A 24,586-nucleotide genomic window follows, 5' to 3' on the forward strand; every position below is an offset into this window, starting at 1 on the left:
AAGAGTTGTCTTTTGGATTGTCAAACTTTGTCTACATTCGTTTCTTTATAAATACTTCGATTTATCACGGGTCCAACTATTGGGAAAGACGAGACTCGATCTCTGAGCATGAATGTGGATTAAGTATTTTCTACCACTTGAGTTACAAGCCTCCGAGCCTCCGAATAAAGAAGGATAGACCGTTAGTCGGAAACTTTAGCGAAATAAAAAATTAAGATGAAAAGGAAATGAGAAAAGTGAGAAGAACTTGAGAAACTAAAAGTACAATCATCACATCCATCAGCAACCTTCAAGCCCCATAAGCCTTTGGATCATTGGCTAAGATTTGGGGGACATTTTTTCTTTTTCCATCACTTGCCAAGGGAAATACAAGGTGGGACAGATCACTGGAGGAACATGGTTGTGAACCCTTTTTGCTTTGTTTTCTAAATTCAAAATTTAATACACAAAACACAAAAGTTATCTAGGGCAGGCAACTGACAGCTACAATCTAACTAACGAGTACAGTGGGAATATACAATTCATTGACAGATTCCTTCCAACCATAGATCAAATATAAAGGGACTTGAAGCATCAACATTCCGATATTAATCCGGGAATTAGCGTACAATCTTACATGCTTTAGGAACTTGTAGCTTCGAGTGCCTCCGAGGACGTACTTTGGCAGCTTCTTTTTTTCGAACTCACCTGAAAGTGAGAACATTACGTTGTCATTCGGAGAACATAGCAATGGAAATGAAAGCACACGTTATATGAGCCTATAACATGGTCCTTTCTGTACTTCCCTTCTTTCATGGTTCTCTGTGAGTTCTCGTGAGCGCTTGTGAGTGTTAGTGTTATAATTAAAATCCCTCCTCCCCACAATAAAGTGGTAAGCATTCATTGGTTTTTTCTCAGGTCTAATGACTCCACTGCATCGTTGCATCTTTCAATTTTTGACAGGTGATGATCCTATCTTTCTATATGTTAATAAGGGTAGAATAGAAGCAAACCATGTTGCTTCCGCGATGAAGAAATCAAAGTTACAGTACAAATAATGATCTTTGCAGCACAAGACATGGATGATTTTGACAAAAATATGCAATAAGAAGTTATAAATGTAAAATTGCAATTAGAAAGTACAATGATTCACCTTAGAAGACAAAGGAGGTAAAGAAGCCTGGCGTGCAGGATCTCTTATCTGCTGAATCTTGCAGAGCGGGTTCTGATCTCCTCCAAACATTTTGATGGGGTTTTTTGCCTCTCCCCATGTTCAGAAGAGGAAGTCAACTTCTCTTTTCTCTCTTCTAGAATCCGTAGCTTTTCCATTAGCAATTCAACCTCAGTGTCAATCTTCGACCTTTCACTATTTACTGTCGACAATGAGTTCTTCATTGAGTCTATCACCAAGGTTTTGCATCGGGAGCTATCCAACATCGATAACCCACAATGCATATCCAAAGAACTTGGAGTGAATGGTTCAGTATCCACCTGGCTTGTACTTGGCAAACCTTGTAATAACTCACTGCTACTGACTCCGGCAGCGCCAAATGTATGAGTGAAATCTTGGGATCCATCCAATGCAGTATAAAGTGATGATCTACTTTCTTCTTTCCAAAAATCAGTTTTACCATCAACGACATGAACATCATAAACAGCTGGCTCAATATCAAGCATTGAACCATGCAAATTCCTCTGAAGATCCCCATCACGCTGTGGCACTTCTTCATCACAATGTAAGTTTTCCTCGGTACCATTATGAGCTTGGGCTGCTTCAGTAGTAATTTCTTGGCACATTACATTATCCGTGTGTACTTTTTCTCCCCTTTCTGAAAGTATACATTTCTCAAGTGAATCATGCTCATTCGGATGGATTTGTTTTTCAACAAATGAAGCCTCATACTGAGAAGTACTATTTGCAATATTTTCGATTGCCGTACAGTTGGATTTACTATCAGCAGTCTGCTTTAGCATCAGTTGTGCATCTGTATTTGGATCAAGTGAAGGTGAAGGCCTTTTTCCCGATTCACATAACATTTCACTCAAATCAGCATCAGACCGTTCCTTTCCTAAGACACCCATCTGCCTATACGATTCAACTTCCTTCTCCAAAAAATGGTTCTCCATCTCCCTCCTAAGAAGAATCTCTTTCAGAACATCCATCTCCTCTTCATCATAAATAAATTTTTCTTCGATCATCCTTTGGTACTGCCTCACTTCCATTTCTATTGATGCTTTATCCTTTTGCAGACGGGCTATCATGGCCATTGCTTCATCAGCAGCACTTGCAGCAGCAGCTCGCTCTTTCTCTAGCTCTAGATAAAGAGTAGCACAAGCAGCTTTCTCTTTTTCCAGTGCTTCTTCCAACACCCTGAGTTTATCAGTTTCATTTCCAACAACGGAAGCCTTTTCTTGCGTGTTACTAACATCCACGTCCTTACTCGCACCAAATAATCCACTCAATTCAGAACTTTGGCATATACTTTCAGCCATATCATCTCCAGCTGATGCTTTCACATAATCTAAAATGAAAGAAAATCCGCAAAAGTGAGCAAACATCATTACCAATACAGCAAAACAAGAAGTTCATATGCAACCAATTCTAGTTTTAAAAGATTTTCGAAACTAAAATTGCAATAAATTTGATTCACACTACATTCTAATAGATATATAAATCCACACATTAAAGAAAACAAGTTCCTCTAATACAAAAAACATGAAATTAAGTACTGAAAACAACCAAACGAGTTTAGATATTCCTCACTCACCTTCTCTACCAGCTATGGCAACTGAGCTTTCACCCGACATCTCTCTTGTATCTCTGTTATCACAAGGAAAGGGGAATATGCGAGCAACCAACCTTGAACTATCACTTGGATAGTAAGAAGAAAGCCTTCCGTATTCAGGAGCGGCTCTCCTAGAGCGCCGAATTCCAGTCCTTTTCTTTAGAGTCATTACCCTCTTCCCCTTAGCATCATACCCACTTTCCCTATCAACCAGGTTTTGCAATCTGGGACTCGAAAACGGACTAGAATCCGCTTCACCTTCCAACTCATGGACTCCATTCTCACAATTCACATCTCTGATCAGTTTTCTATTCAAGTTGCATCCTTGATCCGGAGACCAAATAACATCAAAAGGGAACCTGCTCTTCACCAGCTTGTGAACATCGCCGATCGTCCCAACAGGCCGGTCAATAAGCAACTTATGTAAGCAAAGATCACGGTTTCGATACCCGAAAACCCCATTACAAGGACATGGCAAATAAACCCAAAAAATCCTCAACAACTTCGAGGCGAAAAACATGAAAGCAGACACACACAGCAGGAAATAAGCCAAACCGAGGTCGAGAAACGCTCGTATAAGACCAGCAAAGGTCCAGGGCTGAACTTCTTGGCAAGCAAAAGCCATCCCTTTTCAAAGTAATCAAAATTCTGGGATTTCACAGAATTGTGGGAAGCAATTGACGAATCATAAAGTCTGCTGATTTGGGTACAACGAATTCACCAAACCAAATCATCTGAGAATATTTTGCTGAGTTGGGTGTAAAGAATTCACCAAACCAAAAGCTACCCAGTTGGGAGAATATTAAAAGAGAAAAAGCTGCAACATCATGAATTCATGATTACAATACCCTTGGAAGTAGAAAAATTAATAATTCAAAAGATTCTCTAAAAATTGTGACGGAGATGATCATATCCTGCACTACTAGAATTCTCCAAGTAATGAATGAATCCAACTAGGTACAAGTCAATGACGCACACAATACTTAGTCCATAAGGAAGATGAATTAAAATAAATAAATAAAAGAAAAAATAGTAGAAAAAAAAGGTAAAAATCTCAACTTTGACAGGAAATTGGTAACTCAGAGAGCTGAAAGAGAAAACCCAGCAAGGGTATGGGGAGATCGTGATGGGTTTGGACTTTTGAGCCGCGAGGTCGGAGAAAGTTCGCAGAGTTTTGGAAAGAGACGGGCTTTTGAATTGGGGAAGAAGATGGTAAATCGGCAAGTATTTCTATTTAAGTATTAGCTGACTGCTGTTGACATTCACGGAATCACCGTCGTCATCTATTAAGTCTACTTTAAGTATTAGCTGACTGCTGTATTCTTATCTGCTGCGCGCCAAATCCCCTCAGGGGTAAGGGAGATATTTTTTTAATGTTAGCGTCATATAAGATGGTATATTATGTGTTGTTATATAAATGATGAAATATATGTATTAAAATGTTAATAACTTAAAAAATAAAATTTTTCATCATTTACATAAAAACACGTGATATACCAGTCGTGTTCTCATCACAATTGACAATTTCTTGGGGTAAAGGGTGGCACCATTCGTGGAAATACTGCGCCATCCTTTTGTTTTTAAGCCTCATTGGCGGTATGATATTGATAGATAAATTAGATTTATAGTTTAAATTTAAAAGTTAAATAATTAATAAAATAAACACGTTAATCAACATTTATGTAATAATTCAATTTTTAACTTTCATGTCATTTAATTTATAAAATTTTGTCTACAAATCTTATCTCCCTATCATTATCCTAAATTATAATGTAAGTATCTATTTGTTAATATATCTTAGTTGATGAATTATCAAATTGTTTATTCACTCATATCCATGGTCTAAAATATCGATATTATCCCCATATTTCCATCAAAATTTCTATGTTTTTGGACTACCGATATTTTTGATATCATCGATATTTTAGAACTTGATAGGAACTCTATGTGGTACTGAGTCACTCATGTATCTTACCATGCAATGTATAAAGTGTAAAATATTGTACTAATTTATTATATATAAATGATTATGGTGTGTTTAAACTTCTTTAATTAATTACTACATGTTTTCTACATTCACAATGTTTGTCAGCTCATTGTATAATCAACTTAAATCAATTAAATTCATCATGCAATGCATTTCCTTCCAATTTTTTATGATAAACTAATAGATAATTGACTAAATAAACATCCTACAAAGTTTCAATAAAAATTTCCAAGATTTTCTTACAATTTCTGTGGTTTTTATTCAATTTTTATCGATATTGATAAAATCCCGATATTTCCATCGAAATTTTCATGCTTTTGGACTATCGATATTTCCGATATTATCGATATTTTAAACCTTACTCATATCATAGCATTATTGATTAGTTACATCAAATAATGTTGCGACGGTGAAACTCATAATTTCTTAACACAAATGGCAAAACCATATCAAGTAATTTGTGTCGTGCCAACATTTTAAACGAATTCTTAATCGATTTGATGGTGAAGGTAAAATGTGACGTAAAACATTGGTAAAAATAGCACAATGTGTCACTTTACATTTGAGAGGACAAGGCACGATCTAACCCTCGTATTTCAAAACGCCAAAGAAGTTTCGCGTATATATATTTTCTAAATTTTTTATAGAATAACAATTTTTTTCTACTGTAATATTGAGTTGTGATGGAGAAATAAAGAAGAAGTTTCGTGTATATATATTGAGTTGTGATGGAGAATTGAAAAAGATGGTTTGGTATTTATCGAAAAACAAATTTTTTCTATTTTATTTGATTTTTATATGTTTTTTTAAATTTTTTTTACTGTTGGAATAATCTTGATCGTTGATTTTCAAACTGATCTGAAATTGATGACCCACAACATGCTGAGTGTCTAATGGTATTTTTATCGTTGGAAATCCAAGGTTTAGATCATCTAGCCATTGGAAATCCAACCGCTTTCCATTCGCCACGTGTCTAAGCCATTGAATAGCACTCAGTGCTCTGCTGCAGCAGGGCACACCTTTGAAGTTTTGTTGGCCCATCCTCCCTTCTTCAAGCGTGTGTTGCACACGCCTAGTAAAAAAAAGATGGTGGTTGACGCCATGTTGACGTCAACTTGCTTTTGACACATGCACGGGCTTTTGAGTGGGCAGTGGTTGGCCCACCACTTGCCCTTGCTTATTCAACTGCTGGAGATGGTTTTTTTTTTGGCTGGAGGGCAACATTGTTGCCTTCCGCCTCGCCTTCCACCAACCGGTGTTGATTGACTCGGGAATCACATTCTTTTATCTGAGTGCAGGGCATTTATTCAGAGTGTTTCTTTGCTGGTGTTTGTTGTGGCTGTTTGATCACCCTTCCCCTCCAGGTCAGTTCAGTTATTTTAACAATTGTGCTGCCCTGCATACATGCATAACAATGCCTGCAACTCTAGATACTCTGAAGTGCGAATAGAGTTGTATAGATATGTACTTAAATCTATGCTTAACTAGGTAGAAGATACGTCTCATAACATGCTGTAGCTCAAAGAAAAACTGGGGAAATGTTGCAATACTTGCTAAAAGGAGTGAAATGTTTAGAAGTTTCAGATTTTCTTGGCATTTGAAGAGTAATATTTTCGATGCTGGAACAACAAGAGTAGAGATTGATATCCAACCTTCGTTCAAGTACTAGCCTAACTTGTTCTCTTTTGCTTTCTCATCTCAGTCGTCAATAGGATTCTTCCTGAGGGAGCGCCCCCGTCTTTGCCCTCGCTACTGTTGCAACAGCACTGGTATGCAAAAGCTCTAAATATATGAATGAAATAATCATTTTTCTGTAATTTCATGAATCTAACTTGAAGATTTTCCAGGGCATTTGCACCATCTTCCCTTACGCCCTTCCGATGTGGCTGCATCAACGGCATTATTCCTTTACCTGAGACGCCGCTACTCTACCTAGCCAGAATGAGTTCCCAGAAATAGAGGATAGAAGAGAAATTACTGTGATTATCTTTGGAGTAATATCCAATACAAAATATTGATTTTTGACACAATCCTAGATATAAATTATCATACCAAACGTTTTTTTACAGTCCGCTCTTTCACCTTACCATAAAAAGCTTTAAATAACAGAAGAAATACAGTTGCATTTTTAAGGATAAATTAACTATATAGGGTAGAACTATACAAAATAACTTAATAGCTCTCTTATATGAAGTAATTTGATCACAGAAGTCGCAAAATTCGAGTTCACATGTCACGGGATGCGAGATACGAAAGCTGAATGCTGAAGGCTTCTTTGAGCTCGGCCAAAACCTCTGCTATGGTTGGCCTTTGCGATGCATCTCTCTCCACAGATTTTATAGCAACTAATGCTGCCTTTCTCATGCTTTCGACATCAAATGTGCCCTGCAGGCTCTCATCCACTATCTCATATGCACCTGCCTGTAAGTAAGGCTTGGCCTGCACTCGTCAATACAAAGAAACAATGAACTTTAGCCTGAAGGAAGAACACTGACACGCAAAGAACGAGGTGCAACAAAATACAGATATTCGGTTTTACCCATAACACCAGGTTAAAGGAGTCTGGAGTTCCAGAGTGACTCAATGGTTCTCTCCCGCATATCAGCTCCAGAAGAACAACTCCAAAGCTATAGACATCACTTTTCTCAGTAAGCTGCTGGGTTGAGTAATATCTGTGAATTGAGTTGTATAATTAATCCGTCAACACACGAGAAAAAGAAAAATCCATCAGAAATCAACAGCATTATGGAGGGTTTAAAGAAATACTCAGGGTCAATATAGCCGGCAGTGCCCTTAACGATAGTGGTCACATGAGTTGCTTCCGCTTGCATTACTTGCTTAGAAAGGCCAAAATCACAAACCTTAGCATTCATCTCCTTGTCCAGAAGGATGTTACTGCATTTCACATCACGGTGTATGACTCGCGGCTCATTCCCGTTGTGTAGATAGTCCAATCCTTCAAAAGAAAGAAATGAGACTCGTGAGTTAGATAAAGTTGTTGAAAGAGAATAGGAAGACCCAGATCAGAAGCAGAAGAACCAGCATACCTTTTGCAGCATCGACAGCAATTTTCAGCCGGCGAACCCAACTCATTGAAACTTTTTTACTCTTTGGACCTGATATAACATCAGAACACCTCTTGAAATTGCAACATGGGATTAAAGAACAACACTTTTTCAACAAGGAATTAAAATTGCTTTTGTTGATGCATAAATTTGGCATACCATAAAGATGGTTAGCCAACGATCCGCCAGGAAGATACTCATAAACAAGTATTTGCTGCTTTGCTTCATGACAGAATCCTTCCAAGCCTACAAGATTTTGATGGCTAATTCCCGACAAGAGACGCACCTATAAAAGATTCGGAACTCAGAAGTTACTAAGAGCTATGAGTTTTCAAAATATCTCTGCTTTATAAGCGAGCAAAGAGTTTACAGATTGAGATGGTGAACCTCGTTGATAAAAGAATCTGCCCCGAGTTGGCTTTTATCGAATCGTACTTTCACAGCCACCATTTTTCCATCCGAAAGCTTTCCAAGGTAAACACAACCGAAACTACCCCGGCCTAGAACCTCCTTAAACTTGTTTGTAGCTGCCTTGATTTCTTTGTAGGTAAAAACTCTTGCAGCATTCCAGTTTCGCATATCCGCCACCGCCCCTAAGCAGTCACCAAACAACGTTCGTGTAAGAATTAAGTAAGAATCTTCAATGTACAAAATCATAATCTGGATGTTCACATACTTGCCGCGCAAGTCATTTCAGTTCTCCTTTTCTTCACGTGCAAGAATACTAGAAGGAAGACAAATATCGCAAGTGCAAGTAAGGCTCCTCCAATTGCGCCAAGTATAATTGCTACACGGCTGTGTTCAGTGTGTTTCTTTCGGGGAAAGAGTGTAACTTGTGGTGCCTCAATTGAAGAGTTGGATGAAGGATCATTGCATGACATTGTCGAAAAAGAGAGGCATAAATTTCCAGATGTCCTGCACAGTATCAGTGCATTAGCACAAGAGGAAACATAAGGTGCAGCAGACGATGACAATGTTAAATTCAGTACCTGATTTCCAAACTTTCTCGGTTCAAGGACAGCGGAAGAGTGCCTTGTAGTTTGTTGTTTTCCAGGTTCCTGATAAATGCAGAGGATGTATAATTGAGTGAGACTAATGATTTTACTTGTATACGAACTGGAAAGTATACTAGGGTTCACTTACAATAAGTGAAGTTCTTCTAACTCTCCCAAGCTGTCTGGAACGATTCCCTGCAAAGTATTATTTTGCAAGTCCCTCCATATAGAGTAGGCAGGAGAAAAGTGACAATGCAATGTTAGTATCAGACTCCGGGTTCATAAACAAGCGTAAACTTATGTTCAAAAGCATAGAAATGCAGAAAACATTCAACTTACAGAATTTGGAGGCTAACCAAGTTCTCCAACTCAGTACCGAAGGATGTTAGCCGATTGAAGCTCAGATTCCTGGAAGTTCGAGTCAAGTAAATGATTGTCACGATGTAAAGAGACAGAATTTCAGGTAAAGAATAAAAGGGGATTACAATTTCTCGAGGCGTGTCAAGCTGCCCAAATTCTGTATTTCACCAGCAAGTGATGTGTTATGCAGATCCCTGAGCATAAATACCACCAAAACATAAGGAAAATGTAACATCAATTTTAGCAAACTAGTTAGATTTCATCACCAAAAATATTATCAAACTAGTTTACAATGTTTTAAGATCAAGCAAATCGCCGATGGCTGCACTAATCGACCTCAAACTGATTCCCGGAAGCTCCCTAAAAAGACATAGACGGTAAGTTCAGCATAAGAGATAAAATGAAACGTTAATTCTAGAACTACAATGAACATACAGTGATGTGACTATGTTTCCTTCGCATCCAATTTGATCCCATGATTTAGGAGAGCAAGGATCATCTTGCCACCCCAAATCTAAACCGGTAGACTGTTGGATAACCTGAAGAGCTGATACTGCAACATAATGTAGGAGATCACACAAAAATAAAGTCAGTTGTGGATCGAAATTAGCGCATCAAGTGACCTTAATTATTAATTGTGGCAAATTGAAATGGTACCTGTAGTGGAGGAGGCTTCCTCTGGAACATCGAGAATTTCATACACCTCGATTGCGTTGACTTGAGGATAGAAGCTGATGGTCTTCAGTGTGACGTTCAAGCTCATTATTCCTCTCTGTTTAAAATATAGTGTTCTAACTTCTGAGCTTCTGATGGTATAGTTTGACTGCACAACAGCACCGTTGATTAAGATATCGAACGATGGAAAAACAGGAAGAATCCCAGCAAAATAGAGGACAATGTAGTAGTCTGCCAGGGTATCAAGAGGAAAGGTATATGTCAACATGGTCCTTCGCGCCAAAACTCTTGCTGTTTGGAGAATGGCAGCAGGGGGAGCCTCCTTCAAAGCAGAGAAATTGAAGCTAAGCTGAGTCTTGAACTCGGTGGACGTATGAAATGGCGAAAAGCTTTGATCAGCATCCCATATCCGATCATACGGATCCAAAGGATACCTGTTTTCAGACAACGAAAACTCCAATAAAACATCAAAGTTAATGGTGACTTGTTAGGGAAATCTTTAGAGTCAGAAAATTTCATACCTCAAAGTTCCATTCGTGTAACCGCAATTTATCCGGTAGTTTTTCCTAAGTGACTTGTTAGGGAAATCTTCCATGCCACTTGTGTAAGCTTCTTGAGGAAGTGGCCTAACTTCAAGTGTAGAAATTACAGGAGCTCCTCTACCTGCAATTTCGTGCAAACAGAACGACACCATGTCCTTGTCAACTGGCCAAACGAACTCTTCTGTCCACGGATCATTTTTTAGGAGATCTATAGTACTAACAATGGCTGTCCCAAGAGAGACGGAGAATGACGGGGGCTTTCGATGCCCGTCATAGTTTTTATATACAAACTGAGCTCTCACAAGAACCAAAGATGACACATTGGTGACTGGTAGCTTGTAACATTTCCGGCCTTGGGAAATTGGGAAGTACCGAACCGGGACACTAGATGAGGAGGTTCCTTCAATGTAATCAACACTGGTTGTGTTGCCTGTGGTGATGTATGCACTGTCTGGAATCCATGAGATTGAAGATGAATCGGTGTAATCGGCAGTTCCACCGCAAGTTAAGCTCAAGAAACCTGTCCATCATTTGCATGAAGAACCAACACTTAAAATGTAGGAATTAGGAGGATAAACCAAAAAGTTTGATGAAAAATTTGCATACCATCTTGGTCACATAAGGCAACTAGCGAAAAGCCAAAGAACAGACAGATGCCAACCCAGAAACAATGGAGGTCCATGAATTCGGAACCACGAAAGTTTGCTATCTTCAGAAACCAGAGAAGCCCAAAATACTTATCTAGGAAACAAAAGGGGTAAACAGAGTGAAGATTTCAAAAGAAGGAAGTGAAAGAGATATTGGTATCCAAGAAAATGATTGTATTTCTTTAGTGGGGTCACTGGGGTGACAAATTGATGAGTTAGTTACGAATAAAATATCAAAAGTGGCATTTTATTTAGCAGTTTTTGTTTAATAGTCAGGACTACTCAGTAACACAGGAATTTTAACGGCTCTATTTAGTAATGAATCTGTAAAAAGGAGATAAAAGAAGGTTGTGACTGAGGATGAAAAAGGCGCACTGGTGATGATGGAGTAGCAAATAATTATAATTATGAGCTATGCACAGTGCTAGTAATAATATTGTAGTAGGTGTTGAAAAAGAAGGCCACTTTCAGTTATGAATAGAGAAGTTATTAAGAGTACATGTAACATAGTGTTAATTTTGGGGTTTTGAAATGAGAGATTCTGCCGCATCATCGAGGATATATTCTCATTTCAATATCTCACTTATTATGTGGTCTAGTCTTGTCTTGAGCAAGATACTCGTATAAAATATATTATTTTTGTATGCATGCAACGTTCCAACTCATCGTGCTGTAAAATTGGGAAACTTTTTTCTTGGTTATTTTTTAAAAAAAAAATCCAGGAAAAAATAAGAAAGAAAAAGGGAGGGTCTTGCTTGTCTTAGATATAAGCAACAGTTGCATTAGATTAATTAGTCAAGGCTTGAAATGCAAGTTTCAGTAATGTGGGTTAGTGGAAGATGATGATGCATAGGATGCTTAATGCAGGATGCAACAAAACAATGATTTTTGTGGTTCCCTTTGTGTATAGCTTTGCTTGTAATTTCTCTCTTGCTCCAACCGCTACCTTTTATGGGAAGAAAAGGTGCTTTGTCCTAACCAAACCCATCATTTTGGGCCTACAAAGGAAGACAAAATATGAACCAATACCCTATGTTTCTCATGCATCAATGATATATGCTATTTATTTCTAAGACCATCTCTAACTTTTGGAGTAAAATCTAAAAATTTTAGTCCAGAAAATTTAGGTTTTAACAAAAAAAAAAAAAAAAAAGTTTTTCTGCTCCAACCCTTCTGGCCTAAATTTTTTAGTCTAAGATTATTAAAGATTAAATTTAGACTAATTTTTTCTTTTAAGTAATTTTTTTTAAAAAAAAATTGTATACTATCCTAATTTAATTTTATGAAAATTTCAATAAAAAAATATATAGATTCCGATAAATATTGAAAAATCACTAAATTTGGGTGAATTTTGAGTTAAATTATTTTAGCCGTTGAATTTAAATTTGGGCTGTAAGATCTTTTTTTATACAGTTGAATTTGATTATATTAGATATCAGTTGTTGGATTCAATAAATATATAAATATAAAACAAGACAAAAATTTGACCGTGGACAACCAACGGTCCATTTAAATGCACGATAAAAAAAATAGAGCCGTTAGGCTCATGATTGCAAGCCTACATGGGTGGGGTCCGGCTGCTACTTCCTTGGCACCTGCAAAGGTTTAGGCAGGTGAGAGTTGGGCATTTGGGCTTCACTTTTTGTTTTTCACTCTTACATGTGGGCTCCATCATTAATTTTAGGCTAAATCTTGAGAGGAATTTGAGTTTTCTTTAAGTTTTAACATTTAAACTCAATTTTAGAACAAGGGTTGGAGAGAAATTTGAGGAGGGGGGGGGGAATTTAGGACTTACTTCAAGGGTTGGAGTTGGTCTAAGTTTATTCATATATTTGTTGAATATTTCAACTTCTTCCTTGTGTATCCCATGACTTTGAGTCAGAAGCTCCAGTTTTGGAGAGACTTACATGAAACAAGAACGCCAAGGACCAAGGCAGCGTTGACCTTAATCTATCATATGTCACATATGCTTTAACTTTCTCATGTAGCATTGCATAATTGGTTTGGGACACCGTACCTCGGCATTCCCATTTCATGTAAATCATTGTGCTTAGTTAGTTAATCTGATGCCAGGCAAAGCTCTCTCTAATCGATAGGCCTGTATGCATACATGCACCTGCCGATGTCAACTTCATGTATCAAAAATGGGGAGAGAACCAAGTATAAACCATAGATAGGAAAGCCTACTATTGTAAGGGATTTCAAGGTTTAATCATCACGGAATAAGGTGGACATATCCAAGTTCAAACATAAGCACAACCGATAGGGTTATGAAATTGGCCAAATTTCTGGTTTAGCAGCAGTGCAATTTAAGACTCTCATGTTGAGATGATCCAATCTATATCGGTGTCCGTCACTTTCGCCTTTGCTGTTTGTGCTTGGCCTTTGAAGTGCTCGGCTTGGCAACAAATTGAAAATTTGGATCTGGCTTTTGAGTCGAGGCTGCAGTGTACCCTGCACAATCAGTGCTTATCCCACTTACAATATGGAATGTGGAAAATATCATCAATCAATTATAACAGAGTAATTGATACCGGCCTCCCTTCCTCACCCGGTTACAATAAAGAACTTTACCTTGTTCAATCATCAATGGTTTTGGGTTCTGGCCTGATGAAGGATTTTCCCCAAATTTAAAGATTGCTCCATTGTTCGGCTTCTTGGCATACGGCTTCTTGGCATTGGAATCCTACAAATGGTGGGTAAATGCATACACAATTTATTTAAGGAAGCAGATTCAGATCAATGTCACCCTGTACGGGGATTAGGGCATTGTATAAGAAAAGAGAAAACATAGAAGATTTTCCATCATACATTGCTTTCAAAATATATAACGAAAGTAGCTTGAATCGCCTACTCTAGATCCCAAGAGACTTATTAATTGAATTAGCCATTGTAACAGCAGAGGAGGATAAAACCCTTCTCCTCACTAATGAAGTAATATCCTCTCACTAAAACAACAATTAAGTTTCCTTGCTTCGGCACTGCATATTGTTTACAGAAGCGTATACCTATAACTTGTAACCTTGTAGCCAGCCCGGCACCAAAAACTAGGAAAATAAGGAGTCATCTGAGTTTCAACAACAAAAAAGGGAGGCATCTGAATTGGATTCTCTCAATAGTTAAGTTGCCACGCCCAGCCGGGGAGGAGGAAAGTACAAAACTAAAGGAGTTACCCTACTTTAATGCAAATACATTGTTGAAGCCAGTTTCTAATCTCACATTTGCAAACGATCAATTTCCTTAGCCATCCTTTTCAACCTAAAAGCGCCTAAATACGACAAATTTGTTCCACATCAGGAAGTTTGATTATCAGATCTTAAAGAAAAATCACAATTTACTATCGTGGATTATTTTTTGTGAAACAAAATTCACAGAACGAACATAACATACCTAAAAGACACTTACCAATGAATAGAATCTTAAAGGTACTTATCATTTATTAACTAATACTACGTGCAAATCATACACAATATCATTGTGTATTTAGAGCTTATGATGTCTAGTTATATCAAGATCAATATTGCTTTCTAATACATCAAAGGGCTCCTAAGTAACTTAACTTAAAGAATTGGAAACTATCATAGCACAAGAATAAGGTAGACAAGGATGAAACTAAAGGAAATCACAAATAAAAACAAACTAGATAAAATTAATCAAATTCTATTTCATCATTTCCTTTGTTGATATAAGATTCTAGACTTTTAAAATCCACAGTTCATCAGGATATATGCACACTAATTAATACAAAGTTATAAACTAAAAAATAAATGGTAGGAGAAGCTCAAACTCACAGCATAATAGTCGACCCATCTCATATAGCGCATAAGATGTTCAAACGTCAGAAATGATTGGCCTGTTCTGGGACAGAAGAAGCCCTACAATTGCCATGCATAAAAAAAGTATCAGTCCTTGCAGCTCTTAAACTTTTTTATGTTTCAACTATTTTATCTTTATCATTGAAACTTTTAGCGTCGTTTTGTTTGATGGTATCATAACTAATACCACAACATTAGTAGCGTGACTTTGAGCACGCTAAAAGCCCAACAATCTAATGAATCTGGTTACAAGTGAACCAAATATGCAGAGAGAAGAAAATAGTGAAGCAAATATCACTCAAGGAAGTTGATCTAATGTATAAGGCTTAAGATTATGAAAAGAAGGAAAGCATAAAGTCCAGAAGTACGGTATAACAATGACAGAACCAGGATTTTGCTAAATCTAGCACAGCTAAGTCCATGAATAATAATGAGTGAATGTAAAATCGACTAACAAGGACCATATGATTAAATGCCCGTAATTGGTAAAACTAGGAAGTACTTATATTAGGAAAAACTGATTTTATTATATATTGAGCTATTTAATGTTACAAATGCATTCTTTTTATTAAAACTATCATGCGCGCATTTGCTATAACCACCAAAAATTTTGCATCGCTTGATGATAACATGCTTCAAACATTAAATAAGCACCTATAATGTGACCGTTGAAGTAATTCAACACGTGCAACTATTTGGAAAACGACATTACCAAGATTCCTCTTAATTAAACATGTTACGACAAAGCTGAATTGAATGTTCAATGATCGTGTGCCATGCACTAAATATATATTGGCTGTATGAAATTCAAATGTACAGAAGTTACATGGAAACAATACTTAGATTCATCTAAAACATGTCCAACAAAGCTGAACTGAATTTTCAACGATCTTGTACCAACCATGTATGTACTGCCAATTATATCATTTTAACATTGAGCGATCTTAAAAGATAACCAGTATCATCTAATAAGAAATACATTGTTGTGTAGTATCAAACATTTCTACCTAAACAGAGTAGGACATTTTTGTGTTCTATCGATATAAGATCAACACAAATTCACGTGCAGTCCAGACAAAAAAAAATTTCTATAGTAAGTTTCAGCTTTAAGCCTTTAAACCACAGGTGTGGGCATAGCCACATTCGATAGGTGGATGTTCTCCCGCCTATGTACCCAAGTTTGAATCCCCTCCCAGCTTGTATAAAAAAAAGTTGAGCATCTAAGCTAATTAAACAATTTATTAACAACACCAGAAAACAACCGAAAGCTTCAAATCTGCACTTCGAATGATCAAAACAGTGGTTCTGATCCTCATAAAATCAACAACAAATTTTAATTTTAAAATATCTTCCATGTAAGCAAATGAGAGCACATGGTTCCCAGTTTTCTCAAACAACATATACCTTACATGTCCCTTATATTTTTAAATGAACAAAAAAATCGTTAACAGTCACAGCACAAATCATATAAAAAGACCCATCGCACCGCAATCAAAACCGAACCCAAAGCTTCAAAATTTACAAAGAAAGCTTTACCAAATACCATTCAAACTAAAAGGGTATAGATTTTAGACTACCTTTACATGATTCCCTTCTCTTTTATCCAACTCCCAACCTTCAGGAATCTGAAGCCACCTATTCCTCGGTGCCATTGCTCAGAAAAAGACCAACCCAGAAAACTGAACTTTCTGCGCAGCTCTCGACAGCAAAGCGAGGGGATTTTTATTGCTGGGTTTTGGATAAGAGCGAGGGAGCAAACATGGAAGGAGGAAGACAGAGATAGGTTGAAAAACACGTGGTACCATTTTCTGGTGAGGGATGATGAGGACGAAGAATGCTTAAGATGGTATGGTAATAAAGACGATGAAGAAGAATCTTATCTGGGTTCTTAGCTGGTCCTCGATTTTTCATGCGGACGGACGAGAATTGTGTATTCTGCGCTGGATTTTTGCATATTTGGAGAGAGAAAGGGAGAGAGGGAGAAGAGAGAGCGCGCCAAAATTAGGTTTTTACCGGCATCATAAATAGGGAAGCAGCCGTTACTGGTTTTGAATTGGCTCGCTCACCGAGGATCTGCCAAACGACTGTGTTTCGTTGTTGGGCCATGGGGTGACCAGGGTTATATACAATAGGGGTGTTTGGGGAGAGTCAGGATTTTGTGAGAGGGGGCGAGACCAAAAGTCGACCATGATTAGCCTGACAAATTAGGAGATGCGGTAGAGAAGTTTGTTTTTTTGTGTCTAAATTCGCACGGATACGTAGTCCGCTTGTTGGACTCCAAAATTTCTGAGAGTTAGATTACAACAAAGGAAAATGCGGCATCTTAATCTAAATGTCTTGGTCACCCTAAAATAATTTCTTTATATACCTTTCTCTATATGGGATTGTTACTAGTACTTTAAAAAGTTATGTTGCACTACTCTTTCACAAAATGATATATGCCAGTTAGATAGTACAATGTGCTCGTTTTATTGCACTCAAGTTTGAATTTTCTTTATCGTAAATTAGAGTGATTTAGAATATCGTCTTTTGATAAAATTGAAGGTGAAAAATTATAGCAAGGTAACATTTTGGATTGCCAACAACAATTTTAAAAACTTAGACAATTTTTTTTTGGAACAACATGACTTCTCATTATCTACACTAAGGAAGAGAGAGTGAGCTTAACCTCACAATGGACTTGTGGTTCAAAGTTGTCTTCGACAAGATTCAAACCAAAAACCTCTTACTTACAAGTGAAGGAATACTACTAGACCGTAGTATTAGCATCTTATATTAGCACCTCGGAAAAATAATTGTCTAACATAGAGTTTAAGTTGATTTAGATATCTTCTTAAGTTTCATAATGCATACTACGTATTTGTTAGTTCATTCATATACTTGTTAAATATGCATATTGGCAACAGAACTGTGACGATATTCTTACTAAACCAATAATATAGTATCCCATCCGTTGCAAAATAGTGTATGTAGGTCTCTCTCCTAGTTTAGATGCTCAAATGTCAGTTCTCCAGGAATGCTAATCCCCAGCCAAAACACTACTCATGCATAAAAAATGCCGAGCGAACCAATTATTAAAAAAGGAAAGCCCACTACTATATATTAAAGGACTTCAAGTTCAACCATCACAAAATGATGGTAGATTAGTTCCAATGACACGATGATGGACACACACACTACAACAAAACTTGCCAGAACAACCAAGAGTTTTACAAATTTGACATTCTGGAAGCTTTAGAATCCTTCACTTTTGCTTTTTGCCATGAGAACGCAACCTTCGACCTTCAGTTGAGCTGTTGCATGCTGCTGCAGACTCGGTGCTTTCCTCACCTACAACAGAAAAATTAAGGAACTCAAATTCATCAATTATAACATACTAATTCATCTCCCTCCCTCTCCCATCAAGTGAAGAAGTTCACATCTTTACCTTGTTTAGTGACAGATGACTTTGAGCCCTGGCCTGATGAGCGTTTCTTCCCAGCTTTTGACCTAGATACTTCATTCGGAATGGTGCTTCGAAAATCCTACACATGATGGCCAAATTGCTTTCAAATCTAGAAGACTATATCTATAACGAAAGTTGCTTGAATAGCCTACTTGGGAAACTTAGCGATTTATTAGTACAATATGATAAAGCCCTTCTTCCAGTTGGGAATATCAACTGACGTAATATCCGACCACGAAAACAACAATCAAATTCTTACAGAGAAGCCCGACCTATACCTTGTTGGCAGCCAGGCACCAAAAACCCAGAAATATAAGGAGGCAACTTAATATAGGATTGTCGATAAGATGAGGCTAAAAGGAAGCCTATAGTTAAACTGAAAGTACAAACTGAGTTGCCCTACTTTAATGCAAATACATAACTGAAGCAAGTCTCATACAAGATCAAATTCCTTATGTCCTTTTCAACCGAAAAACGCCTAATTATGGAAAAATTACTCCTAATTATGGAAAAATTACTCCTGATTAGGAAGCTGATCATTAAGTATTAGATCTTCAAAAAACTAAGGGATGTAAGTTTTTACTGGAGTTGTGGATTAGTATCCGTTAAACAAAATTCACACTTGCCATACTATGAGCAAATGGTACACAGTAAACTCAGACCTAATTGTTTGAATGCACTTATACTTCGCAAATTATTATCGAAACTTCTCTTAAATACATCAAGAGATTCATACTAAGTAACCTACTTTAAAGGACAGGAAACAATCATAGCACACATGAATGGTAGACAATGATAATGTATTTGGATCTAAGGGCAATCTTAAACAGACACAAACAGCTTGATAAAGTGTTGAAATTTCATCATTTTTCTCATTTGGAAATAAGATTCTAGGCTACGAAATCCACATTTAAGCTACATATGTATATGCATGACAATTATTAGAAAAAAGAGCAGACTAAAATAAAGAAGATAGGAGCTCAAACTCACTGGTGCATATATTGAAACCTTCGCAGCTTTAGCATACCGAACATATCGCATCAGCTTTTCATAGGTAGAAAACTCTTGTTCAGTCTGTGGGCAGAAGAAGGACTGCAAAATAAAATTGAAAAGCATCAGTCCTTACAGGTCTATATTGTTTTTATGTTTCAACTAGTTTTTCTTTATTGTCAAGACATGCTAGCTTTACTTAATTTAATTCTATTACAACTAGCTATTACAAATATTCTTAGTAGCATCCCTTTGACACAATCTAAAAAAATATGGTTACAAATCAACCAAATATTCAGATTAAAACAGAAGGAAAATGGGTTAAGCAAATATCACTAGCCAAGGAAGTTGATCTAGCATTTAGAGGCCCTAGATTCCGTAAAAAGGGAAAGTAGAGTATCATCTACCTTGCCTGCTAGAAGTTTCTGCTCATAGCTTATAACTTTCTACCATTAGTTTCGGTAAAGTATCTTGAACTGCTACATTTGATAGGGTCTTATATAGTCTAGTTAAATAAGAGTAACTGAGTGCCACCACCTTGTTTCTCTTTCTAGCAGTTAAAGTCTTTTATGTGTAAATCAAATTTGCCATAAGAGGGTTTCATGGAGCCAGATAAAAAAGAAGAAGAATGAAAGATCTAGGATTTCGCTCAATTGGGAACAGTTACTTTATAAGTTTGTGCATAATAATGAGGCAATACATAATCAACAAACAGTAATCGATCATGATTGCATGCTGTCGATTTACAAAGTTGCATATACGTTACAAACGCATATGGAAAAATAAGTTTGTATTGTTAGCATACAGACTATGATCTTGTATGAGTGTTTCAAACAATTTATAAATACTGAAGAAAGGAAGAGAGTAAGAAATCTAGAGAGAGAGAGTGAGAGAATTCATCTTGAGGAAGAAGAAACAAACTCTGCACACTGTTTCATTCATTCGCACACACTTAGCACATGTAGCAAGAGGAAATATTAATTAATCTAAGATTACATCTTAGCTGCACACTTGGACTATGATCCAAGGGCTGATATTTATAACTGACTTCTTATTATATTTCAGCAAATACACTTATAAACTAACACTCCCTTCTAAGTGATGTGCTGAAATCACTCCCAAAGCTGTCCTCAGTACTTCAAATCGATCCCTTGCCAAAGCTTTAGTGAATATATCTGCAACCTGCTCTTCAGTCTTGCAGTATACCAGATCAATCTCACCATCTTGAAGTGCATCTCGGATGAAATGAAATTTCCGATTAATGTGCCTGGTTTTGTGATGATGAACTGGATTCTTTGATATGGCAATTGCTGAGGTATTATCACACAACAACTTAGTTGGTTCTGCTTGTTCTTCCCCGAAATCAGAGAGTACAAATCTTAGCCAAATGGCCTGTGCAGTAGCTTCTGCTGCACTGATGTACTCTGCCTCTGCAGTTGAAAGAGCAACACTACTTTGTTTGATTGAGGCCCAAGAAAACACACCAGAACCAAGATTGAATGCATAGCCAAATGTACTCCTCATATCATCTTCACTTCCACTCCAATCACTATCACAATAACCAACCAACACTGCTCCTTTTCCCTTTTCATAGACAACTCCATAGGTCACAGTGCCTTGTATGTATCTCAGAACTCTCTTAGCTGTCCCCATATGCTTCTTGGTAGGATTGTGCATAAACCTAGCCAATAAGCTTGCTGCAAACATAATATCTGGTCTTGTTGCTGTCAAATATAGCAAACTTCCCACCATTTGTCTATATAAAGTCTCATCTGCCAGATCACTTCCATCTACTTTTGTAAGTTTTTCATTCATAGCTAATGGTGTTGCAACCGGCTTACAATCCCTAAGTCCAAATTTCTCAAGCAAACTCTTTGCATATTTCTTTTGATGCAAGAAGATGTAATTATCTGTTTGCAATACCCCAAGACCAAGGAAATGATGAAGTAATCCTAGATCAGTCATCTCATATTGTCTCATCATCTCACCTTTAAACTCAGCTATCATCTCCTTTGAACTCCCTGTGTAAATAATATCATCTACATACAGTGACACAATAAGAATGCCACTGTGAGATGTCTTGATATAAAGAGTAGCTTCACTCGGACTTCTGTGGAATCCAGCCTTTGCAAAATAGGAATTTATTTCTTCATACCAAGCTCTTGGAGCTTGTTTCAAACCATATAAAGCTTTCCTGAGCCTGTACACTTTGTCTTCCTTGCCCTGTATAACAAAACCAGATGGTTGATCCACATACACCTCTTCATTCAACACTCCATTTAGAAATGCAGACTTTACATCTAACTGAAATAATTTCCATCCTTTCTGTGCAGCAAGGGCCACCAAGGTTCTCACAGTATCAAGTCTTGCCACAGGTGCAAAAGTTTCATTGAAATCGATTCTAGGCTTCTGAGAGTACCCCTTTGCAACCAACCGTGCTTTGTTTTTCTGCACTGAACCATCCAAATTTAGTTTTGTTTTATAAACCCATTTGACTCCAATGATTGGTTTATCAAATGGTCTATCAACAAGATCCCAAGTATGATTCTTCTCAATCATAGAGATTTCATCTTCCATAGCCTTCTGCCATGATTCATCCTTGGCAGCCTCTTCAAAACATTCGGGTTCTATTATGCACAGATTACACTTTTCATATATTTATGCAATGTTTCTGTACTTGAGAGGAGTGTGATCAAAATCCTGTGGACCTGTCACTCTTTCTTGATCAGATAGCTCAGTAACTAAATCTGACCTAACTAAATCTGACCCAACATTCTCTTCACTGACTTCACATTGTGTTTCAGAATCACAAGCACTTCCTTCACAGTTTTATTCTCCTGCAGACATTTCAATGATCTGGATACTCTCCCTTCTTTCCTTCTGTGCATTCCAATCCCAACATGCTTCTTCATTAAACACAACATCTCTGGAAATAGTCACCTTTCCAGATTCAATGTTATACAGTCTATATCCCTTCTCACAACTACCATATCCCAAGAAAATACACCTCTTGCTTGCCAAATCGAGTTTTTTGTCTCTGTTGACTTGGCACATGAGCATAACACAAAGAACCAAACACTTTTAGATGCTTAATTCCTGGTTTTCTCCCACTGTAAGCTTCAAAAGGTGTCTTCTTATGTAAGGCTTTGGTTGGGCATCGATTCAGAATGTACACAGAGGTATTGACTGCCTCAGCCCAGAATTCAAGTGGAACCTTCTTCTCCAACATAAGACACTTAGCCATTTCCACGATGGTTCTGTTCTTTCTCTCTGCCACACCATTTTGCTGTGGTGTGTATGGAGTGGTAAGTTGTCTTTCCAGGCCTACATCTTCAACAAATCTGTTAAATTCCATTGAGGTGTATTCACCTCCTCGATCACTCCTAAGCTTCTTCAGTTTATATCCACTCTGCAACTCTACAGTAGCTTTGAACCTTTTAAACACATTGAGAACTTCAGATTTATGCCTTAGAAAATAAATCCAACACATCCTGGTGCAGTCATCTATAAAAGTGAGAAAGTATCGATTTCCAGCTTGTAGTTGTCTGCATTGGTCCGCAAATGTCACTGTGTATAAGCTCAAGAGGAAATGATGCTCTAGTAGTGGCTTCTCTTGGAAATGCTTCTCTGCATTGTTTGCCAAGAACACAGCCTTCACACACTCCTTGAATTACTTTGATCTCCGGTAACCCGATCACCAATTCTTGTTCCTGCATCAATTTCAAACTGCTCATGTTCAGATGACCCAATCTTCTGTGCCACATAGCAGTAGAAGGACATACATTTGCCCTGTAGGCAATATGTATTCCAGACTGTAACTTCATTGGAAAACTTCGATTTCCCTTCATTGGTACTCTGGCAATCAAGTTGGAATATGAGCTATCATCATAGATCTCTACTTTATGACCTCCAAACACCAAGTAATAACCGTGCTCCATCATTTGACCTACACTGAGCAAATTTTCTTTCAATCCAGGCACAAGCATAACCTCATTGATATATCTCTTGCCTATTTTAGTTTCAACCATAAGACTTCCTTTACCAGTTACATCAACAAGCTGTCCAGTACCCATTTCAACCTTTGCAGTCACATACTTGTCAATATCAATCAGTAGATCCTCCCTTCCAGTCATATGATTACTACACCCACTATCTACATACCATACATCTTCACATCCTTTTACACTAGTATTAGTTTGATTACTAGCATAAAACATGATTGGTGTAGAGTCTGCCTGAGTGGCATAATTAAGCTGTTGCACTGCCTTCTTGCTATTACAGTCCCTTGCTAGATGACCAAACTTATCACAGTTGTAACATTTTGGTTTGCCTTTGAATCGACACTCACCAAAATGTAGCTTGCCACAATGCTTACAAGAATTTCTAGCCCCATCTGTGGGTTTGTTATCCCACTTCTTGCCTTTGTCCTTCCAATTCTTATGGTACTTGGCATTTTGATTTCCAGTAAACTTAACTGGTTTGGAATTCACACTAAGGCTAGCAAATGCTCTCTCAGTTTTATTTTCAGAATGCCTATCAATCCTTAACTCAAAACTCTTCAAAGAAGCCACCACCTCTTGTACCTCAATCACATCCAAATCTTTCGAATGCTCAATAACAGAACAGATAGAATCATAAGCTGATGGCAAACTAATTAATAATTTCTGAACAACTCTCTCTCGAGATAATTCCTCTCCATAGCTCCGCATTTGATTTATCAGATCAAATAGTTTTGTAAGATAAACAGAGAGTGATTCATCATCTCGCATTCGGGTATATTCAAATTCCCTACGAAGACCTTGCAATTTAACACTTCTAACCTGTTTATCACCATGGTATTCTTGCTGCAGAATGTCCCATGCGCCTTTTGAAGTTTCTTCATGAGAGATTCTGGGAAATATCTCATCTGAAACAGCGCCCTGAATCAGACCCAGAACTTTAGCATCCTTCATGAGCACCTCAACAAGCGTCATCCTCCCAGCACCACTAGACTCTTCTTTGTCTTTCTTCTTCGCCTCAGATTCATCAATCTTCTTCAGATCTGATTCATCGAAACCCTTTTCAACCAGATTCCACAATCCGTAGGACTTGAAAATGGTCTTCATCTTAATACTCCAGAACTCATAATTTTCACCATTGAAAATTGGTGCTCTCACCTCACCACTACCCGATCCTGCCATGTTAGACTCAGATCGCAATCAACTCGATCGCAGCTTTGAGTTGCTGGGTAGCTCTCTTCACAGATCCAAACGCCCAGTATCAATTGATCGAACACAGCTCTGAGGCCATGTTAGCATACA

General features: G+C 37.5%; 4 protein-coding genes across 5 annotated transcripts; 1 reads left to right on the top strand and 3 right to left on the bottom strand.

Annotated features, from left to right (window-relative positions):
• Nucleotides 1-228: 228 nt before the first annotated feature.
• On the bottom strand, nucleotides 229-4,035 carry LOC126584861 (myosin-binding protein 7-like). The gene is made up of 3 exons (XM_050249232.1): nucleotides 2,748-4,035; nucleotides 1,133-2,501; nucleotides 229-687 (listed from the first exon to the last, which is right to left on the bottom strand). The coding sequence occupies exons 1-2, from the start codon at nucleotides 3,388-3,390 to the stop codon at nucleotides 1,177-1,179; spliced, it is 1,968 nt and encodes a 655-aa protein (XP_050105189.1). The 5' UTR covers nucleotides 3,391-4,035; the 3' UTR covers nucleotides 229-687; nucleotides 1,133-1,176.
• LOC126584408 (uncharacterized) lies at nucleotides 3,709-6,818 on the top strand. The gene is made up of 5 exons (XM_050248801.1): nucleotides 3,709-3,722; nucleotides 3,833-3,977; nucleotides 5,969-6,116; nucleotides 6,455-6,521; nucleotides 6,600-6,818. The coding sequence occupies exons 1-5, from the start codon at nucleotides 3,709-3,711 to the stop codon at nucleotides 6,709-6,711; spliced, it is 486 nt and encodes a 161-aa protein (XP_050104758.1). The 3' UTR covers nucleotides 6,712-6,818.
• LOC126584860 (probable LRR receptor-like serine/threonine-protein kinase At5g48740) lies at nucleotides 6,716-11,163 on the bottom strand. Its single transcript, XM_050249231.1, has 16 exons — nucleotides 10,996-11,163; nucleotides 10,369-10,909; nucleotides 9,830-10,281; nucleotides 9,608-9,725; nucleotides 9,464-9,532; nucleotides 9,298-9,366; nucleotides 9,152-9,220; nucleotides 8,961-9,032; nucleotides 8,807-8,875; nucleotides 8,494-8,732; nucleotides 8,205-8,410; nucleotides 7,977-8,103; nucleotides 7,800-7,868; nucleotides 7,519-7,708; nucleotides 7,292-7,424; nucleotides 6,716-7,191 (listed from the first exon to the last, which is right to left on the bottom strand). The coding sequence occupies exons 1-16, from the start codon at nucleotides 11,069-11,071 to the stop codon at nucleotides 6,979-6,981; spliced, it is 2,712 nt and encodes a 903-aa protein (XP_050105188.1). The 5' UTR covers nucleotides 11,072-11,163; the 3' UTR covers nucleotides 6,716-6,978.
• A 2,034-nt stretch (nucleotides 11,164-13,197) lies between these two features.
• Nucleotides 13,198-17,125, bottom strand: LOC126584867 (uncharacterized). 2 transcript variants are annotated; one of them, XM_050249240.1, is made up of 4 exons: nucleotides 16,429-17,125; nucleotides 14,828-14,911; nucleotides 13,611-13,722; nucleotides 13,198-13,478 (listed from the first exon to the last, which is right to left on the bottom strand). In XM_050249240.1, the coding sequence occupies exons 1-4, from the start codon at nucleotides 16,501-16,503 to the stop codon at nucleotides 13,390-13,392; spliced, it is 360 nt and encodes a 119-aa protein (XP_050105197.1). In that variant the 5' UTR covers nucleotides 16,504-17,125; the 3' UTR covers nucleotides 13,198-13,389. The 2 variants fall into 2 exon arrangements, with proteins under 2 accessions (XP_050105197.1, XP_050105196.1); XM_050249239.1 differs by having other exon boundaries at nucleotides 13,198-13,490; nucleotides 16,429-17,118.
• Nucleotides 17,126-24,586: the final 7,461 nt, after the last annotated feature.

Source organism: Malus sylvestris, chromosome 10 (assembly GCF_916048215.2).
Source record: "Malus sylvestris chromosome 10, drMalSylv7.2, whole genome shotgun sequence".
NCBI classification, from domain to species: Eukaryota; Viridiplantae; Streptophyta; class Magnoliopsida; order Rosales; family Rosaceae; genus Malus; species Malus sylvestris.

What these genes read in the sequence shown, in the direction of transcription:
- LOC126584408 (XM_050248801.1), top strand. An exon ending in TGATCACCCTTCCCCTCCAG is followed by an intron (nt 6,117 to 6,454) that starts GTCAGTTCAGTT and finishes TTCTCATCTCAG; the next exon opens with TCGTCAATAGGATTCTTCCT. An exon ending in CTACTGTTGCAACAGCACTG is followed by an intron (nt 6,522 to 6,599) that starts GTATGCAAAAGC and finishes AAGATTTTCCAG; the next exon opens with GGCATTTGCACCATCTTCCC.
- LOC126584860 (XM_050249231.1), bottom strand. Translation starts at nt 11,071, where the DNA reads ATGGACCTCCATTGTTTCTGGGTTGGCATCTGTCTGTTCTTTGGCTTT. An exon ending in TTGCTTGATCTTAAAACATT is followed by an intron (nt 9,367 to 9,463) that starts GTAAACTAGTTT and finishes ATTTATGCTCAG; the next exon opens with GGATCTGCATAACACATCAC. An exon ending in CAGATTCTTTTATCAACGAG is followed by an intron (nt 8,104 to 8,204) that starts GTTCACCATCTC and finishes AATCTTTTATAG; the next exon opens with GTGCGTCTCTTGTCGGGAAT.
- LOC126584867 (XM_050249239.1), bottom strand. Translation starts at nt 16,503, where the DNA reads ATGGCACCGAGGAATAGGTGGCTTCAGATTCCTGAAGGTTGGGAGTTG. An exon ending in GAGAAGGGAATCATGTAAAG is followed by an intron (nt 14,912 to 16,428) that starts GTAGTCTAAAAT and finishes TGGCAATTGTAG; the next exon opens with GGCTTCTTCTGTCCCAGAAC. An exon ending in ACCATTGATGATTGAACAAG is followed by an intron (nt 13,491 to 13,610) that starts GTAAAGTTCTTT and finishes CTGATTGTGCAG; the next exon opens with GGTACACTGCAGCCTCGACT.
- LOC126584861 (XM_050249232.1), bottom strand. Translation starts at nt 3,390, where the DNA reads ATGGCTTTTGCTTGCCAAGAAGTTCAGCCCTGGACCTTTGCTGGTCTT. An exon ending in TGCCATAGCTGGTAGAGAAG is followed by an intron (nt 2,502 to 2,747) that starts GTGAGTGAGGAA and finishes CTTTCATTTTAG; the next exon opens with ATTATGTGAAAGCATCAGCT.